This window comes from Ranitomeya imitator, chromosome 3 (assembly GCF_032444005.1).
Source record: "Ranitomeya imitator isolate aRanImi1 chromosome 3, aRanImi1.pri, whole genome shotgun sequence".
NCBI lineage: Eukaryota > Metazoa > Chordata > Amphibia > Anura > Dendrobatidae > Ranitomeya > Ranitomeya imitator.
In genome coordinates, this window is record NC_091284.1 from 88,428,108 (window position 1) to 88,450,018 (window position 21,911).

The 21,911-nt window shown below is 43.1% G+C and overlaps 1 protein-coding gene across 13 annotated transcripts in view; it reads right to left on the reverse strand.

Moving 5' to 3' along the window:
• LOC138672752 (transient receptor potential cation channel subfamily V member 3-like) overlaps nt 1–21,911 on the reverse strand; it is a 138,086-nt gene that overhangs the window by 6,990 nt on the left and 109,185 nt on the right. For 12 of the 13 annotated variants that reach the window (XM_069761068.1, XM_069761067.1, XM_069761066.1 and 9 more), the window contains 5 exons: nt 18,824–18,989; nt 14,251–14,317; nt 12,898–13,169; nt 11,066–11,178; nt 5,021–5,100 (listed from right to left, as the gene is read on the reverse strand). In XM_069761068.1, coding sequence (XP_069617169.1) covers nt 5,021–5,100; nt 11,066–11,178; nt 12,898–13,169; nt 14,251–14,317; nt 18,824–18,989 — 698 coding nt within the window. Of the gene's footprint in view, nt 1–2,308; nt 2,443–5,020; nt 5,101–11,065; nt 11,179–12,897; nt 13,170–14,250; nt 14,318–18,823; nt 18,990–21,911 lie in introns of those variants that run through there. The other variant, XM_069761069.1, reaches the window with a different exon arrangement.

The following is a 21,911-nucleotide window of genomic DNA, read 5'->3' on the forward strand; positions in this document are numbered from 1 at the left end:
TAGCACACCATAGATGGGCTGACACCCAAGACAGCAATCCGGCTGTGAAGTTGGTGAAGGAACTGCTGACTGAGCAAAGTGCATATCCCGATGAGGATGCCCCAGAAGAGACGCATCAACTCTGGAAAGAGAGAGGCAAAATGTTCCTGTATCAAGGGAAGCTCTGTAGAAGGTACACCAATCCGAAAACACATGAATTGGTTTGGCAGATTATCGTGCCTAAACAAGATGTGAAGATGGTCCTCGAAGCTTACCATAATGGTGCTGGTCACTTCGGTTGGAAAAAGTTAGAAGTACTTCTAAGAGAAAGATTTTATTGGGTCGGAATGAGAAAATCAATCGAACAGTGGTGCAGAAATTGTGGCCCGTGCAACCTCAGAAGAAACGATCAAAAGAACCAAAGAGCACCACTGCAGCCCATAATCACCAAACAACCACTTGAACTTGTAGCCATGGACCACGTGAAGTTGACACCAAGCCGGTCCGGCTATGTCTATGCCTTGACCATCGTGGACCATTATTCACGCTTCTTGGTAGTAGTACCCGTAAAAGATCTGACAGCAAAAACAGCAGCCAAAGCATTCCAAACGTACTTTTGTAGACCCCATGGATATCCAGAACAGGTTCTCACCGACCAAGGTACAGCCTTTGAATCAGAGATCTTCAGAGAATTCTGTAATATGTATGGTTGCAAAAAGATCCGGACGACGGCCTATCATCCACAAACAAACGGCTTATGCGAGAAGATGAACCATATTGTAATAGACCTACTAAAGACTTTACCTGAGACAGAAAGGAATCAATGGCCAGAGAAATTGCCTGACTTGGTGGATCTGTATAATCATGTCCCGGTGAGCTCCACCAACTGCACCCCAGCTTACCTTATGCGTGCAAGACCCGGCCAATTACCAATCGATCTAGAAAGGGGAATTCTGAAACCAGACGCTGAAGTTCAAGACTCCAATTGGGATATCATACGGCAAAAGCAGTATCGCCAAGTGCAAGAGAGTGTGGAAAGAAGCCTTCAGCAAACTAGAGAAAGACAAGAGCGATCTTTCAACCAGAATGCTCTAGCGACCCCATTAAGACCGGGTGACCAAGTGCTCAAGAGAAATCGTCTAACCAATAAACTAGACAATCAGTGGGAAGCCGTACCCTACACAGTTTTACCAACAAGAATGGATAATCCTAAAATGTGTCTCATTAGCAAAAACGGAGGCTTAACATCTGTACTAGTGTCAAGAGACAATCTTAAATTATGTCCGGAAGCATTGAAAGAGCCAGAAGTTGTCCAGCCAGAACCAGAAGTTATTCAACCCATACAGATCCAACCAGTAAAGGAAAAAGAAGAGGAAATGTATCACACCTGTATAGGAGACTTTCCCAAAACCCTACTAACATACCATGGTGCAGTAGTGGTTCCCATGGTGGCCTTTTACCCAACACCGAACCCAATACCAGAAGTCCCGAGACAGGAAGAGGCTGACCCCGTACTACAGGAGATTCCAGGCCAGGAAGAACAGATTCCTGATCAGAGTAATCCCATTCACGGTGGACTTGCCAACTCCATAGTCGTGGAATTATCTTTAGCAGAGCGGGCAGATACTACATCCGCAGTAGACAGTAGTACACCACATGAAGAGACACCGCTATTACGTAGATCACAGCGTAGTACCCAGGGTCAATTACCGGCCAGGTATGCAGATTACCAACTATAAAGCTCATAATGTGAATTGTATATATGTTATGCCGTATATAGTTAAACAGAAAATGTAGTATAGTCATTGTTATCAGTCTGCAACGTTTAAGCCCAGTGCCTACAGAGACTTGTCTGTATGAACTTCTTGCATATTCTTGAACTTTTTATCAGCCCGGAGGCACTAAATCAAAGCTCCGGAAAGACTGCTTTTTGAACTTTGCTTTTTGCTCTTTTTGAACTTTCTTTAGACTTTATATTGATAACTCCGTTGGAAAAATGGAACTAAATTCCTGGACACTAAGTACAGTGCCTTTCCTAATACCTTCAAGGATAGAACTGTATTAATGGACGCTATTTGAAGTGACTTTTTACAGAACTCTATTTTTGTTTCCTTGAGTGGTTTTTGTAACTTTTCATTTTTAAGACTCTGTACATATTAATTGTTATTTCAAAATGTTATCGTCCCACAGTCCCGGAGTACTGTTCTTAACTAAGGGGGAATGTGGCACCCCTAGAGGTATTTGCCACAAATATAGTTACTGACACTGAATACAAATACTAAAATAGCAAGACTGCACTACCTCCTCCGGCCAGAAGGGGGAGCTCCAGAGACTCCCCTTGATCCATTCTGGTCTGAGAGAAGAACTGGCAGTTGGGCAGTTGGGCTAAGGAGCTGAAAGTGAGAGGTCATACAGCTGAATTTCTAACAGCCCTATGACGGTTTCCAGGCCCAAATCACCGGCCTGAGGAGAAGAGGGATAGAGAAAAAGGACATTGTGAGAACCGGGTAGCATTAATCACTACCCAGAACAGGCGCAAAGACGGATACCGGATCCGTGGCTGTATTCATTACATATAATACAGCAACCGGAAAAACGTGAGGTGATATCAGCTTCACTAGGGTCGGACGCAGCAACAGACACAGAGTTCAGCGGTACTCCCGGAGGGGGTAAGCCGATAAAAGGACTCGGGTTGCCCGTCGAACCAGGACCCGGAGGGGACAGATTGGGCCGGCAGCCAGTTCACATACAGCAGCAGGGCCACACAGATATTGCGTACAATAAGAGGCGAAGACCCCGGCAGGGTCAAAGTAACTCAGAGTTCCCATACAGACTCCGGTGACAGGACTGGTTGTAAATCCTTTATTGTTAAAGTAAACTGGTTAAACGTTTCAGTGCCTCAGTCTTTCATTTGGACAATAGCCATCTATCCAGGATTGGGATCATCACCGCTGGGAGAACCTGCTGCTGATCAAGTAAGTGCCTGTTCCCTCACGATACGCTTTACACTGTGCATTGCCTGAGGCCACAGCATCGGGTCAAGCCACCCGTGACATCCCCCTCAAGAGACAGACCCCATTGGTCCGGTGCTGGGTACCCCGGTCTCTCGGGCGTCACAATCACATTGAAATCAGTGTAGGAAAAGGGCATGCTGTGATTAGAGGGCATACAGTCGGTCATCGAAGCTCAATCGTTCGTGTAAAATAATTTATAAATCTCTCACACTGTCAGTTTTCCTCAGTTATAAGTCTGTACTTGTTATTCTTTGGGTACCGTATGTTAAGACTAAGAAAATTTATGCTAGAAAAATGTAAAATGTTTGGTCAAAAATCAACATCGGCGATCCAAAACAGTGTGATTTGCCGCAGGTTTACACAACGGTTAGCCCCATTTAAAAGGACTAATCTGTGCGCCACAACTGTCAGGATTCTCATCCGGAATTTGTCTGGGAAATGCATCACTTATCAAAAATATTTGGAAGCTGCTTTAAAAAAAAATAGGTATATGAATGGGATGCATTTTGTAGGCATATTTTCACATGGGTATAGTGTAGAATAGTGAAAAACTGAACATATCCTTAGGCTAGTGAGCGGCAAGATACGGATGGAACAACCTCCACCACTCAGCAGTCTTTCTTGCTGCACTAAGTAATGACTGGTAAGCAGTGGAGGCCGTTGTACTTATGTTACTTTGCTGCCTAGACGTTTTGTTGCAGAATTATGAGATGAGAAGATGGGGATAGTGAAACACCATCCCTATAAGCAAAAGCATAATAATAATAACAACAACACATTGGGAGAACGTAGGGATTAAAGTGCCTCTCCAACCTTTTTTTATATCACTGCCGCAGTGGTATCACTAATGTACAGTACGTTCCCTGCCCCTAGTATCGTACTTATCGGCCGCCATCATCTTCTGTTCTCATCGGTGTTCCGTTGTCTTCTGCTGGTCATGACCTGCCGGATCGCATCGGTGGTAATTTCTCAATGTTAGTCTATGAAAGCCACAATGAGGCCACCATGAGACTCTCAGAGACTAACATTGAGAGCTTGTGACTGTTACCTCGGGCTTCCGGTCAGTCAGAAGTTAGGACCGGTGCGGTGCTGGGAACAGCAGAAGATGGCGGCTGGTAAGGCAGGGAACATGCATTAGTGATACAATTTCGGCGGTGAAATAAAAATTAAAAAAAAGCCTACCAACTGCTTTTGGGCTTATTTACATGTCAGTATTTGGTCAGCACTTTTTTCATCAGACTCTGTATGCCAAAACCAGGATTGGAACACACACAAAAAACTATAATTCAAACACTGACACTTGTTCTGTGTTTTGGAGACACTTCTGATTTTGGCATACAAATACTGATGTATGAATTAAGCCGTAAGAGAAGTGAATTCCGAATAAGGCTCAATAAGGATAAATCATGAAAGCTTTCCTATAATAAAGACAACCCTTTTAAGGGCGAGAACTCTAGTCTTAACTTCTATAACATCTTGCCCTCGTGTTGGATCTGCGGATTAAAGACGGGAGTAGAAATCATTTGCCGCACTCAGAGAAAGTCTTTAGTTATGTAAGTCAGACAGGTTTATTATTATATTATGGGAACTTGTGGCACTTGGCTTTGATATCGTTCTTTCATATACTGATACTTGTGGTTCTAGTGTAGCACAATATCGCTGAGTAATGGAGAACTGATTTCATGAAGGAAAATGTAAAAGTTACATTTTAAGCCTTTTCATTCTCTAAAATGAGCTGTTACATAGTAGCCATAGATACGTATGACAGAATGCTCTTTTCATAGTAAATTTGCCCTGCCCAATAGAAATCTTATGCCCCATTTTCACGTATCGATGACATGTTGCATCAGTTAAATTAGCAGCTGTCACGTGACTGAAATTCGATTAAGGTACGGTAGTTTACTTTGACTTCAGTCTTAAAATGTCAAACTCCTATAAAGTATTCCCATTACTTAATTTTATCATTTTTAATGAACAATAACTTTGGTAACTTTAGTTGCTGGAATACGGCAAAGAGTTAAACAAACCGTTTGATTGTGAGAGTCCATTATCTTCAGATACACGCGTGACTTGACTATGCCATTCAGTCCATTTAACTTTGTTAATTCTATTAATGAAAAGACACATTATTTATACAGTATATGTATATAAGTGCACATTTTCAACGTTACTATTGCAACCCCAAAAAGGAAAAGTCATAGATTTATGAAATCAAAAGATTAATAGACAGGTTAATGATCTGTAAATGATGAAAAAAGGAAACACCATTTTCAAAACATCTCGTTATGTTCAGTATTAACTAACCCCTTAATGACCGAACCAATTTTGATCTTAATGACCATGCCAAATTTTACAATTCTGACCACTGTAACTTTATGAGGTAATAACTCTGGAACGCTTCAATGGATCCCACTGATTCTGAGACTGTTTTCTTGTAACATATTGTACTTCATGATAGTGGTAAAATTTCTTTGATATCACTAGCGTTTATTTATGAAAAAAAAAAACGGAAATTTGGGGAAGATTTAGAAAATTTTGCAATTTTCAAACTTTTATTTTTTTGTGCCCTTAAATCAGAGAGTTATGTCACACATACTAGTTAATAACATTTCTCACAGGTCTATTTTACATCAGCACAATTTTGGAACCAAATTTTTTTTTTTGTTAGGAAGTTATAAGGGTTAAAAGTTGACGAGCAATTTCTCATTTTTACAACACCATTTTATTAGGGACCACATCACATTTGAAGTGACTTTGAGAGGCCTATATGGCAGAAAACACCCACAAGTGACACCATTCTAAAAACTGCACCCCTCAAGGTACTCAAAACCACAATTAAGAAGTTTATTAACCCTTCAGTTGCTTTGCGAAAACTGAAGCAATGTAGAAGGAAAAATAAACGTTTAACTTTTTTTTCTCAAAAAATTTACGTACTTTAGACCCAAAACTTTTATATTTTTACAAGGGTAACAAGAGAAAGTGGACCACAAAATTTGTTGTGCAATTTCTCCTGAGTATGCCGATACCGCATATGTGGGGGAAAACCACTGTTTGGGCGCATGGCAGGGCTCATAAGGGAAGGAGCACCGTTTGACATTAAGGGCTTAAAGGGAACCTGTCACCCCGTTTTTTGAGATTGAGCTATAAATACTGTTAAATAGGGCCTGCGCTGTGTGTTCCTATAGTGTATGTAGTGTACCCCGATTCCCTATGTATGCTGAGAAATAACTTACCAAAGTCGCCGTTTTCGCCTGTCAATCAGGCTGGTCAGGTCGGGAGGGCGTGGTGACATCGGTGGTTCTTCCTCAGCTTTACGTTGGTGGCGTAGTGGTGTAGTGGTGAAGACACAGCGCGCGATCTGCGCTGTAATCCCTTGCATCGGTGGGGGCGGCCATCTTCCTGGGGCCGCGCGTGCGCAGATCGAGTGCTCTGCTGCACGGGGCTTCAGGAAAATGGCCGCGGGATGCCGCGCGTGCGCATTAGAGATCGCGGCGGCCATTTTCCCAAAGCCGAGTTTGCATCTCGGCTTTGGGAAAATGGCCGCCGCGATCTCTAATGCGCACGCGCGGCATCCCGCGGCCATTTTCCTGAAGCCCCGTGCAGCAGAGCACTCGATCTGCGCACGCGCGGCCCCAGGAAGATGGCCGCCCCCACCGATGCAAGGGATTACAGCGCAGATCGCGCGCTGTGTCTTCACCACTACACCACTACGCCACCAACGTAAAGCTGAGGAAGAACCACCGATGTCACCACGCCCTCCCGACCTGACCAGCCTGATTGACAGGCGAAAACGGCGACTTTGGTAAGTTATTTCTCAGCATACATAGGGAATCGGGGTACACTACATACACTATAGGAACACACAGCGCAGGCCCTATTTAACAGTATTTATAGCTCAATCTCAAAAAACGGGGTGACAGGTTCCCTTTAAGTATGAGTTGATGATGTTAAATACTGACCAAATACTGAACGTGTGAACATGGCCTAACACTTCTAACATCTGCATATTTATTTATATTGCCTTGAAAATTTTCCACATCTTTTCACGTCACACCCAGAAACTTAAATATATTTTATTGGGATTTTATGTTATACTAGATTGTGGCCCGATTCTAACCCATCGGGTATTCTAGAATATGCATGTCCCCGTAGTATATGGACAATGATGATTCCAGAATTCGCGGCAGACTGTGCCCGTCGCTGATTGGTCGAGGCAACCTTTATGACATCATCGTCGCCATGGCAACCATTATGACATCATCGTCGCTGTGCCCGTCTCTGATTGGTCGAGGCCTGGCGGCCTCGACCAATCAGAGACGCGGGATGTCTACGTCCTTTATGACATCATCGTCGCTGTGCCCGTCGCTGATTGGTCGAGGCCTGGCGGCCTCGACCAATCAGAGACGCGGGATTTCTACGTCGATACTGTGCCCGTCGCTGATTGGTCGCGGCCTCGACCAATCAGAGACGTGGGATTTCCAGGACAGACAGACAGACAGAAAGACAGACAGACAGAAAGACAGACAGACGGAAAAACCCTTAGACAATTATATATATAGATACCAACACAAAGTAAGAAATGTTTGTGAAGGGTAAATGAAATAGAATACAGTTTTCTATTTATTAAAAAAAATACATTTGAATTTGAAAATTGTGACATGCATTTGTATTCAGTTCCCTGTAATTTGATACTCTTAAATCCTGAGTGACCAATTGCCTCCAGAAGTCACATAGTTCGTGACTTCACTTCACCTGTGTGTAGCCACAGCTGTTCTGTGAAGACCTCAGAGGTTGGTTTGATAACATTATGGATCAAACAGCATCATCAAAACCAAGGAACACACTCAACAGGTTAGGGATAAAGTTGTGGAGAAGAGTAAAGCAAGTTTAGGTTATAAAAAATAGCCCAAGCTCATAACATCTCATGGAGCACTGTTCATGGAAAAATGGAAGGGGTATGACAAACTGCAAACCTACCAAAACATGATCGTCCATCTAAACTGACATCCCAAGGAAAGAGAGTACTATTTAGAGAACAAGCCAAGAGGCCTATGGTCACTCTGGAGGAGCTACAGAGATCCACGACTCATACAGTATACACCACAAATCTGGCCTTTGTGGAAAAATGGCAAGAAGACAGACACTTTTTAAAGCAAGCCACAAGAAGTCTCGTTTGCAGTTTTCAAAAAGTCATATAGGGGACACAGCATGTGGAAGAAGGTGCTCTGGTCAGATGAGAACAAAGTAGAACTTTTTTACCTAAATGCAAAATGCTATGTGTGGCGGACAGCTAACACTGCACATCACCCTGAAAACATCATCGCCAACGTCAAACATGGTAATGGCTGCATCATTCTGTGGGGATGCTTTTCTTCACCAAGTACAGGGAAGCTGGTCAGAGTTGAGAAGATAGATGGAGCTAAATACAGGGCAATCCTAGAGGAAAACCTGTTAAAGGCTGCAAGAGACATAAGACTGGGGCATTGTTCACCTTCCCACGGGAAAGCGAGACTAAATATTTTGTCAAAGCTACAATAGAATGGTTAGATCAAAGCATATTCATGTGTGTGAATGGCCCAGTCACAGTCCAGATCTAAATCCCATTGAGAATCTTGAAAATTGCTGATCACAGATTATCTTCATCCAATCACATTGAGCTAGAGCTGGTTTACAAAGAATACATTTCAGCTTGTAGATGTGCAAAGCTGGTAGAAATGGATCGCCCCCAGACACAGGGCCACGCGTTTCGGTACCGGGCCTCTCTGGTTTGGTTCTGAGGCTGCACAATGGCTAGACCCGGTCCGCGACCCTGCTAAGGGGTGTCCAATAAAGGTGGTACAGTCTGTCAGGAGTTCGTGACGCCTCTTGTGGTGTTCGGTCAGGGTGACCGACGCTGCTATGGGGTCCACTGGGGTGATGGAACGGCAGCTAGATGGTATACCTTCCCACAGGTGAAGTATGTCCCCAGGGCTTCCCAGTAAGGTGGATGGTAATGGTGTGAGGTGCAGGCAATAACGAGGACACAAGGTTGCAGTCTCTTTACCTCTTTACTGAAGACTTCAGGATCCTCAATCCAGAGCACGTTTAACAGGGCTATCAGAGACCGGCCGGTCTGATGGGCACTTCCAGAGTTTCCCTCGCAGATGGAAATCGTTGCCCACCACTAGCGCCTGTGTGTTGTAGTCCTACCCTGCTGAGCATTCGGTATAGTCCTCACAACTGCTGTTCTCGTTCGTTCGTTCTCTACAGCTCTCTCTCTCTCTTTAGTTCCAGATGTTACTAGTTTCTCGTCCCCCAGGTATATTTTGGCTAGGATGCACCTGTATGACGGGAAGGCTTGGAGGTCTTTCGGGACCCTAGAGACGCCCCTCTCCCAATGTTGCCCCCTATGTCTTCTTAGGAAATTTAAGGTAGACAGCCAACCTATAATTAACTGTCCTGCGGAGTTTGAAGTAAGGCCTGAAGTCAGTTACTCCCGCGGTGTTCCGGCCATCGGCTACACGCCTCAGTAGGATGTTGCCTCGGTCTCACGGCACGACTCCTACTGGTCCTCCTTTGTGCTTGATCTCGTTTACACTGTTCCACAATATCCTTCCTTTCTTATCTCTTTCTTAGGATACCGCCGCAAGGTAGTGCAGGCGCAGTTCTGTAACGTTCTGTTCTGTTCGCTAGGCACCTGCCAGGCTCCCACGCCTGACAGGGGCCCCCCTGTGCCTTCTCCCTGCAACACCCCCTGCCACGGGATGTTGCCTGAATCCAACCCAGTCAGCTTCTGACTAACTTCCTCCCCAACCCCTAGTTTTACCAGTGTGAGGAGTGGCCCAATAAATAAAGCCTTTTTCTCCCCCTAGTGGCCGGAGTGTGAAGTGTAATGTGTTCTACTGATACCTGGTCAGGAGAATTCCTTCAGTGCCATTAGACGTACCATCACTCCCCTTAGTGGCAGAGTGTCATACTGCAATGACCAGATCTCTGGGGCGCTGCAGAAACATACCCTAAAAGGCTTGCAGCAGTAATTGCAGTTAAAGTAGGTTCTACAAAGTATTGAGTCATGCGCATGTGAATCCAAATGCATGTCACATCACACTTTTCAGATTTATATTTTTAAAATAATTGAAAAACAGGTATCAATCACAGATACTTGTTACTTTGTGCTTTTATATCACATTAAATAGCGATAAAATTTAATTTTGTTAGTGTCACCTGAGAAAAACAGCTCCATCGAACGAAAAATGAAAACTTCACAGGTGGTGGAAAATGGCCACCCAACCCCCATTTTTTTTATTTTTTTTTACTTCTGTTTTTTTTTCAACCACTAAAATAATAAAGGTGAATCATAGTTCAAGGTAATTTTTTACCACAAAATGTACAAATCAATTCCCAAGAAACAATGTCAGAATTGCGTTTCTTTGACAATTTCTCCCCACTTGGAATTTTTTTCCCGTTTCCAGTAAACTATGTGATAAAGTTAATAATGTCATTCTAAGGTACAACTCGTCTCACAAAAAAACAAGCCCTGATATGTGGATAGAAAAATAAAAAAGTTATGGCTCTGGGAAGAAGATGAGGAAAAATTTAAATGCAAAAAAATGGAAATTGGCCAATACAACTCGTCCCACAAAAATTAAGCCCTGATTATGTGGACAGAAAAATAAAAAAAAAGTTATGGCTCTGGGAAGAAGATGAGGAGAAAAATGAAATCGCAAAAAAACGGAAATTGGCCACGTTGTGAATGGGTCAAAGTAAGTACTTGTAATCCCCATAAAATAGTAATTCTGGGCCGTCTTTTCTTGTAACTGCATTGTTCCAGTCCTCTGTTATTTCTACTAGAAACGTAGCCACTAGCAAAGTCGGAAATGAGTGGACAGTGTGAGATGGTGTAGTGACAACCCAACTGGTGACATCCATTTATTTACACAGTTCTATTAAGGATATCAGAAGAATGACATAATATCGATAAATAAATAAAATATGCTCCAGAATTGTTATTTTATAGACATTTTGTACTGAAACAGTCATGTCAGGAAATCTGACAGATCACCATTAAAATTAAATTTCCATCTGTCTATTACCTTAAACATAATCTGATGTCATTTTCAGAGCATTTGCACTTTTCCCCAAGTTTAAAGATATCCTTAAAAAAAATCGTAATTCTCTTTTCAAGTTCCAATATAGTTCTTGCTCTCTGAAAGGAAGAAAACAACAACTGAATGATATTGATTATTTGTTGCTTTTACTTTGTATGTGCTTCCCCTGTCAAACATCCATCCTCAGGCTCAAATTGAACAGGGACCATACTTCTTACCAGGGGATAAGACTCACTGCTAAAAAGATCATGGCTTTTATGACAATGAATTAAGCCATTAGTGATAATACCACAACTACAGTTTAACTTCGCATACATTACAGGCTATACATATGTGGACTCCAGAAGGTCACACCCCGAGTTGCTTTAAAGAAGTTGTCAACTATCGGACAAAATTAGAACCAAGGTAGGTAAGGCTTTAAAATAATAAAATAATTATTACTTTACACAGCGTCTTTTACACAAAGGCTCCAATCCATTAGAGAAATTAGTACTCCTAAATCCCATTTGAAAAGTTGCAAAATTTTGCACATCGTGATATTGTGCAAACATGTTGCAACTTTTGTCGTTTTCATGCCAGTTTTGCACAGTTCTGCCAAAATGGGCAGAGCTGTGGTGGGACGGGCAGAGGCGGGGACTTCATGCCATTCCTCATTTTATTCATGACTAGCCCTGGTGTTCCTTTGGGTGCTTTCACATTGCATTTAGTGGTGTCATCGGGACATTTGTCCAAATTTACGCACAGCAGAATGGGGTTCAGATGTATGTGATGAAGGCATAGACTAATGGTGACTGTAATGCATCATTTTTGGGAGTGTACGCCTACAGGAGGTGGACAGTCAGAGGTAGTAGACTGTGTCTGAGTGTCCACCTTCTGTATGTGTACATTCTCGAAAATGATGCATGTCAGATAGCTGATTTGCTCTGTTGTCACCATTACAGTCTATGGTGCATACGTCCGGATCCTGTTTTGCTGTGGGTTTGTATTTATGCTCCAACGGGACCAGCAAACATGTCTTTAGATGCAATGTGAAAGCACCCTTACAATAGAAACCTAACTACAGTCCCTGATTGATGGCAACCGTAGAAGACATGTAGCTCGTAGCACTCTCCTTCAGAAGGACGTAAAGACCAAGAAACCCACTTGGGAACAAGTATAACAGTCAACGTCCAAAACAGTTGATAGCTGATCAAGGCATGAATTATTTTGCCATATTCAAAAGACAACGTTTTGACCAATATCAGGTCTTTATCAAGTAAGACTGGTGGCGAGTCACACTCCACTTATCAAGGTATGTTCCCATAGTCAGTAAATGCTGTGGGTTGGACACTGCGTACATCCATAGCTTCCAACCTGCAGCAGCCTAATGTTACAGCATAGTGGATGGGATTTCAAGAAATCCCATCTCCACTATGCATGCAGGGACAACTCCGGCTTCACTGCGGAGACGGACATATGGCGCGTCTTTCCAGACCGCAGCATGTCTATTTATCTTGCAGACAAGTCTCCGCAAGATAACTACCACCTGTCCAATGGATTGGGCATGGTGATTCCGCACGGCTCAATGAACACATGCGGAATCACCTGCGTTCAAAAGCCGGCAGCGCATTGGACTGAGTGGACATGTGCTGCCGGTTACTGACCGTGGGAACATACCCTCAAGAGTGGGTAGTAAAAACCTGGTGACAGATTCCCTTGATATAACTTATTGCATGCTTGATAACTACAGTCACAACCTGATTCCATTTAATAATTTTTTTAACACTAGAGGTTTGTTTTTGGTGCTTGCTCATGAATTAACTATACTATATACACACCTGAAGCCTCCAGATGTTTTCACTTTCCTTAGAAAGTGCATCCACGGTTTCGCTCATTAATGCAATTAACATATTAAGCAGAAGCACAAATGTTAAGATGACATAAACTATCAGAAGAAGCAGAAACAGGGTTGGATGTTTTGAGTCCTGTTGCAAATCCAAGTCTCCTAGCCCTATGGTCAGCTTGAACAGTTCCACAGTAGATGTTCTAAAACTGTTATAGGAGCTGCACACATTTCCTTCAGCGCAGTGTTCCATTAGTGAGGCAAGAGCTGGGGAAATAAAGCATAATAAAGTCACACATTTCATGTGCTGGCCGATTATTTTTTATATATATTTTTGTTTTTACATAAAATGTTAACAAAATTATAATATTTCCTTTCATTGATACAACACATTAAACAATGTATGTAACTCAATGTGGGGGATGGAGCAAAAATCTAAAAAACAAGAACAAAGGAATACTTGTCCTCTCTTCCCCATAATACATTGTTGTTGTTTTTTTACTATTAATCCATTAACTTTAGAAAATTTAAAGTAATCAAAACAAACAGTGATAATATGTCATGAAAGGGGGCAAGTACAGAAATCTGTTTAATGAAATATATCCTACTATATACCTCCATTGTTACGCACTACAAATTGTAATGAGTTTCTTCAATTCCTCTGCCCCTTCTTGCTAACATATAGACTGTAGGGGTGGATTAAAGGGAATCTGTCAGCAGGATTTGACACCCCAAACTATTTATATGTACATGTAGCTCTTTCAAAGACAAGTCCAACAATACCTTTACATGGCCAGTCTGATCCTCCATTGGTGAGAAATCAGAGTTTGAATTGAGATGTAAACAGGTTGTAGGACATCTGTCACTCCAGCTCTATTTCCTGTCCAGTGTCGCTTCCTCCTGCTTGTCTGATGTTTCCTTTGCTTGAAGTCAAACAGCATAGAGGCTGTCAGTCAAGCAGGAGGAGGCGGCGCTGAGCGAGGAATAGAGATGGAGTGACGGAGGCGTCAGATCTACAGCCTTATTTGCATACCAATTAAAAAACAATTTCTCAGTAACAGAGGAACAGACTGGTCATGTAAGGGTGTTGTTGGACTCTTCTTTGAAAGAGGTATATGTACATATAAATAGTTTGGTGTGTGAAATCCTGCTGGCAGATTACTTTTCAGTAACACATGACTGAGAAATCAAACTACATACAGGTTTAATTGCAGTCTGTGTGTATGACACATCATCACACTCCTTGGGATACGTGGAACCAAAATGAAAGATAAGAAACGATGCATCTGTAATTGTTTAGCTATCTCGGACTATTATGATTATAAAAGAAATGCATGGAGCTACTTACCTACACCAAATCCAAATAGAAAGAGAATATACACCAATAAAAACTTCAAGACATCGTTCAAGATGACCTGCAAAATAAATATACGTTGTTTTATTAGTACATTTATAGTCATACATGCATGCTGGAACTGGCCCACCGGAGAGCTATGGGCGTGGAGAGGCATGAATACCATTTCTCTTTAATAGCGGGCAGCGTTAGCCGCAAGCTGCAGCTAACACTGCCCGCATGTAAAGCCGCACCACACACACAAAGCACCGCAGTACATACACACACACAGACACACAGCGCAGCACATCCCCAGTCCTGCTTCCTGTCTGAGACACCTCAGCTGGATGACGACATCATCGAGCGCGCTGTCTCAGACAGAAAGCTGCCAGCGAGGAAGAGGCTGTCGGGATGTGCTGCTGCTGCGGGGAGGTGAGCTGTGCTGTGTGCCTGCGTGTGTGTATGTGATGCGGTGTGAGAGTGATGCGGTGCTGTGTGTGTGTGTGAGAGGGGTGGTGGGGAAGGACAATGATATTAGTGGGGGGAGGCAATGATGCAGGTGATGGGCAATGATGGCGATGGAGGGAGACAATGATGGAGGTGATGGGCAATGATGGTGGTGGGGGAGGTAATGATGGAGGTGATGGGCAATGATGATGAGGGGAGGCAATGATGGTGGGGGAGGCAATGATGGTGGGGGAGGCAATGACGGCGGTGATAGGCAATGACGGTGGGGGGAGGCAATGATGATGGGGGAAGGCAATGATGGAGCTGATAGGCAATGATGGTGGGGGGAGGCAATGATGGTGATAGGCAATGATGATGGAGGAGGCAATGATGGCGGTGATAGGCAATGATGGTGGGGGAAGCAATGATGGTGATGATAGGCAATGATGGTGGAGGAGGCAATGATGGAGGTGATTAGGTATTGATGGTGGGGGAGGCAATGATGGAGGTGATGGCAATGATGGCGGTGGGGGAGGCAATAATGGTGGTGGGGGAGGCAATGATGGAGGTAATGAAATGGACAATGATGGTCGTGAGGGAGGAAGCAATGACGGAGGTGGTGGAATGGGCAGTGATGGGGGTGGTGGGGAAAAATGATAGGGGTGGTGGGGGACAAGGCAATGATGGAGGTGGTGATGAGGACAATGATGGGGGTGGAGAGGGGCTGCATTATACTTTATGAGGGGGCTACATTATATTCTGTGGGGAGACTGCATTATTCTCAGGGGACTACATTATATTCTGGGGGCTACATATTGCTATATGAGGGGGCTACAGTATACTCTGTGGGGGGCTGCATTATATTCTGTGGTGAGCTGCATTATACTATATGAGGGGGCTGCATTATACCCTATGAGGGTGCTACATTATATTCTATGGTGGGGACTGCGTTATACCTGAGGGAGTTGTATTATATTTTGTGGGGTGCTGCATTATATTCTATGAGAGGGGGCTATATTATTTTATGAGGGGGGCTACATTATATTCTATGAGGGAGGCTACATTAAATTATATAAGGGGGTGACATTATATTCAATGAGGGGGCTATTTGTAGATTGTAAGCTCTCACGAGCAGGGTCGTCTTATTTTGCTTTAATTATTGTATTGTTAACGTTGTTACTTATGACTTTTGTGTTTGAAACTGTTAAACTGTAAAGCGCTGCGGAATATGTTGGCGCTATATAAATAAAGATTATTATTATTATTACCCCTCTATGATTCTACCCCAACCCCTGCTACATAATTAAGACGTGAACTACCTTTTATTATACCCTGATATTAGCGTGTTTTACCACACAATTGGTGGTCTTGTATTTATTTCTTTGTAGTGACATAGTGGGCCCCAAGAATGATTTTCTCTGGTGGGCCCAAGGTGCTCCAGTCCGACGCTGCATATATGTTTATCATCAGAAGAGCTTCCTGCAGTATGTGCTTTTCTTTCTAGTGTTCTGCAGTGGATGGGTAGGGTCAATGTCAGAGCACAGTATTATAGTTATCCATGGAAATGCAATAAATATTAGTCAAACATACAGCTCTGGCAAAAATTAAGAGGCCACCACATCAAAACCCTGTCATGGGCAGCCCAATCTCCAGACCTGAACCCCATTGAAAACCTCTGGAATGTAATCAACAGGATAATGGATAGTCACAAGCCATCAAACAAAGAAGAACTGCTTACATTTTCGCGCCAAGAGCAGTGTGAAAGACTTGTGAAAGTATGCCAAGACGCATGAAAGCTGTGATTAAAAATCATGGTTATTCCACAAAATATTGATTTCTGAACTCTTCCTGAGTTAAAACATTAGTATTGTTTCTAAATGATTATGAACTTGTTTTCTTTGCATTATTTGTGGACTGAAAGCACTTTTTTTTATTTTGACCATTTTTCTTTGTCAGAAAAAATACAAAATGTATTGCTTGGAAATTCGGAGACATGTCAGAAGTTTACAGAATAAAAGATTAATTTACATTTTACTCAAAAATATACCTGTAAAGAGACAAATTAGACAAACTGAACATTTTGCAGCGGTTTCTTTTGCCAGAGCTGAATCACTTTTGGATCCACCTGCAATTTAATAGGGGCAGACAGACTGTGCTTCCATGTCTGCCTTTAGAGGCTGCAAGAATCAGACCTGTTGGATTTCAGTCTGTGTAATCCATTGTTGTTCAAGGCATCACCATCCAGTTTGAGCTGCGGGCCCCTAAATAGTAGTTACACCCCAGATAAATATCATAATAAACAATTATCCAGTATGTCCCAGCTTTTAGGTTGGTGTTTCATAGTGCGAGGCCAAGGTTGCGTTGCTAGGCAGGGGCTTTATATAAGCTGCACCGCCTTTCCGCTGTAGTAGATTTTTATTACAAATTTCTTGTTTATTGTTAATGGCTGTTATTTAATTGCAGAGCTATTAAGAACAAGCTAGCAATTTGTAATGCATTTCTAATAATACAGCAGAAAGCCACACTGGCCCACGTGGGATAGCAGCCGTAATGAGGATCTCATTGCAGAAGATGCAAGCTGAATCACACTGAACTTGTATGTCTAGTAGGCATGTGCTCCACGAAGAATCCTGGTATCTAAATTTGTCTTAGGCTGGTTTCACACGTCCGTTTATTTCCGGTACCAGAAAAAATGGTACCGAAGATATCTGCATCCGAGTGTGTAATAATTGAGGCACATGTGTGGCAACCGTGTGCCGCATCAGTACCACATGGATGGATGGCAGGGAAGAAACGCTACAGTACGCGCTGCTCCCCGGCGCCAGGTGCTGAAGACAGCTCTCATCATTCTCCCCTGCTCTGCTGCTGCTCCTGTCTTTACAGGAGATCGAGGGCTTTGGTGAAATAGGGGCTTGATGTCACCTGACAATACAAAGGTGACATCAACCCCACAAATTTGAACCCCACTTGCCACCGCTACAGGGCAAGTGGGAAGAGTTGGTCAAAGCACCAGAAGTGGCGCACCTAATATATGCGCCTTATCTGGGCAGCTGTGGGCTGCTATTTTTAGGCTGGGGGGCCTATGTCAATGGCCCCTTACCAGCCTGAGAATACCATCCACCAGCTGTCAGCTTTAGCAAGGCTGGTTGTCAAAGGCTGGGGGGATTCCTCGCCATTTTTTTAAATTATTTATTTAAATAATTTAAAAACAGCGTGGGGACCGCTCTATTCTTGATAACCAGCCTTGCTGAAGCTGACAGCTGAGGGTTGCAACCCCCAGCTGTGAGTTTGCCTGGCTGGTCATAGAAAATATGGGGGAACCCACACCTGGCTTTTCATGCATTTATTTAGCACAGGCAGTGGGTGAGGAATACCCCCATCATCCGCTCCTGTTGTCAATGTTATTAGTGGCAGCAGCAGATGTAGGCTGATGGGAGTAATAGTCCCAAAAGCCCCCATCTGCTGTCATTGTTCTGACTTGAATGTAACTCTCATCATTCTCCTCTGCTCGTGCCGATCGCCGACAGAGTAGGGGAGAATGAGCCATTTTCAGTACCCGATGCCGGGGAACAGCAGTTACTGTAGCGCTTTTTCCCCAGCGCCGATGCGCATCACATGGATGACATCCATGTGGGTTCTCCGTGTGCACGTGTGCGGGACGTTTTGTGGCCCGTGCTGACAGTAAAAAATGGACATGTCTACGTGTGGGGCACTCGGACACACGGTCCATGGAAACTCAATTACATGCACAGACCCATTCATATAAATGCGTCTACGTGTGTTAGTGTCTCTGGTACATGTGAAAACTGTCACCACACGTACCAGAGACACAGACGTGTGAAAGAGAGCTTAGCTGCAGCCGGGGTGTGCACAAGGCTTGTGTTTTATTGCACAAGTGTGATTTGATTTTGTATAGAAATTCATGTATGGTCCATTCAGTGTTTTTGAAGATGAGAAAAGAGAAGAATGCAGCTCTATTCTTACTATGAAAAAACCCCAACAACTTGAGTTTGAACTTTCTAACATCTCAATGTATTCCAATTACGGTATTTAACACCAACATATGTGTACATTGCACTTGTTGACCAGTTATAGAGAGGTTTCATCTTCTTGACACTGAATAATTAGTTTTACTACTTACCCTCTGAATCATAACACTGTAGATCCCCAGAGCCTGAAATCCTCTTGTGTAGAACAACATGTTTATCCATCCAAGTGCTACAGCAATGGCAACAAAGACCAGGTATACTTCTACTCCAGATACATATGTTATTGTTGATAGGATAACCAGGACGGCTTGTATGAAGCTGAAGTAAAAAAAATGTTCATATATTAAACGGGTGGTAATTTTTAGTGGTTTGCTAAAACCTGTGTGTGTGTGTGTGTGTGTGTGTGTGTGTGTGTGTGTATATATATATTATATACCGTATCTATATCTCTCTCTCTCTCTCATATATATATATATATATATATATATATATATATATATATATACTAGATGGTGGCCCGATTCTAACGCATTGGGTATTCTAGAATATGTATGTATGCATGCATGTATATAGCAGCCACATAGTATATAGCACAGGCCATGTACCAAACAGTATATCACACAGCCCACGCAGTATATAACATTGCCCACGTAGTATATAACACTGCCCACGTAATATATAGCACAGCCCACACAGTATATAACACAGCCCACATAGTATATAACACAGCCCACGCAGTATCTAACACTGGCCACGTAGTATATAGCAGCCACGCAGTATATAACACTGCCCACGTAATATATAGCACAGCCCATGCAGTATATAACACAGCCCACATAGTATATAACACAGCCCACACAGTATCTAACACTGGCCACATAGTATATAGCAGCCACGTAGTATATAACACAGCCCATGTAATATATAGCACAGCCCACGCAGCATAAAACACAGCCCACATAGTATATAACACAGCCCACGCAGTATCTATCATTGGTCACGTAGTATATAGCAGCCACGCAGTATATAACACAGCCCACATAGTATATAGCAGTGTGGCACCATATCCCTGTTAAAAAAAAATAATTAAAATAAAAAATAGTTCTATACTCACCCGCTGGCGTCCAGCGAAGCTGTGTCGATGCGCGCGCGGCTGCGCCAGCTTCCGTTCCCAGGATGCATTGTGAAAATACCCAGATGACTTAGCAGTCTCGTGAGACCGCTAATTCTTCAGGGTAATTTCGCAATGCATCTCTGGGAACGGAAGCTGGCGGCAGCCGCGCACGCCTCGGCGGACGACGGAAGGTGAGAATAGCAGGTTTTTTGTTTTCTATTATTTTTAACATTACATCTTTTTACTATTGATGCTGCATAGGCATAGGCAGCATCAATAGTAAAAAGTTGCTCACACAGGGTTAATAGCAGCGATAACGAAGTGCATTACCCGTGGCATAACACGGTCGGTTAACGATGTCATTAACCCTGTGTGAGCGCTGACTGGAGGGTAGTATGGAGCGGGCACCGGGCACTGACTGGACGGGAGTAGGGAGGGACTAATTCTCGGCTGGACTGTGGCCGTCACTGATTGGTCGCGGCAGCCAGGACAGGCAGCTGGTGAGACCAATCAGCGACGCTGGATTTCCGTGACGGAAGTTGCAGACAGACAGACAGAAGTACCCCTTAGACAATTTTATATATATATATATATATATATATATATATATATATATATATATATATGTATATATTGTATACATACAGCAGGGAAAAAAGTATTTAGTCAGCCACCAATTGTGCAATTTCTCCCACTTGAAAAGATGAGAGAGGCCTGTAATTGACATCATAGGTAGACCACAACTATGAGAGTCAAAATGAGAAAACGAATCCAGAAATTTACTTTGTCTGATTTTGCAAGATTTATTTTGCAAATTATGGTGGAAAATAATATTTGGTCATTAACAAAAGTTCATCTCAATATTTTTTTATATATCCTTTATTGGCAATGACAGAGGTCAAACGTTTTCTGTAAGTCTTCACAAGGTTGGCACACACTGTTCGTGGTATGTTGGCCCATTCCTCCATGCAGATCTCCTCTAGAGCAGTGATGTTTTGGGCCTGTCGCTGGGCAACACGGACTTTCAACTCCCTCCAAATGTTTTCTATGGGGTTGAGATCTGGAGACTGGCTAGGCCACTCCAGGTCCTTCATTTGCTTCTTACGAAGCCACTCCTTCGTTGCCCTGGCAGTGTGCTTGGGATCATTATCATGCAGAAAGACCCATCCACGTTTCATCTTCAATGCCCTTGCTGATGGAAGGAGGTTTGCACTCAAAATATCACGATACATGGTCCCATTCATTCTTTCATGTACACGGATCAGTCGTCTTGGTCCCTTTGCAGAGAAACAGACCCAAAGCATGATGTTGCCACCCCCATGCTTCACAGTAGGTATGGTGTTCTTTGGATACAACTCAGAATTCTGTCTCCTCCAAATACAACTAGTTTTGTTTCTACCAAACAGTTTTACTTTGGTTTAATTAGACCATATGACATTCTCCCAATACTCTTCTGGATAATCCAAATGCTCTCTAGAAAACTTCAGATGGACCCAAACATGTACTGGCTTATTCAGGGGGACATGTCTGGCACTGCAGGATCTGAGTCCCTGGCGGCGTATTGTGTTATTGATAGTAGCCTTTGTTACGGTGGTCCCAGCTCTACTCAGGTCATTCACTAGGTCCCCAGTGTGGTACTGGGATTTTTGCTCACCATTCTTGTGATCATTTTGACTCCACGGGGTGAGATCTTGCGTGGAGCCCCACATCGAGGGACATTATCAGTGGTCTTGTATGTCTTCCATTTTCTTATTATTGCTCCCACAGTTGATTTCATCACACCAAGCTGCTTGCCTATTGCAGATTCAGTCTTCCCAGCCAGGTGCAGGGCTACAATTTTGTTTCTGGTGTCCTTCAACAGCTCTTTGGTCTTCACTATAGTGGAGTTTGGAGTCAGACTGTTTGAGGTTGTGGACAGGTGTCTTTTATACTGATAAGTTCAAACAGGAGCCATTACTACAAGTAATGAGTGGCGGACAGAGGAGGCTCTTAAAGAAAAAGTTACAAGTCTGTGAAAGCCAGAAATCTTGCATGTTTTTAGGTGACCAAATACTTATTTTCCACCATATTTTGCAAAATTTATCTTGCAACATCAGACAAGGTGAATTTCTTGATTTGTTTTCTTA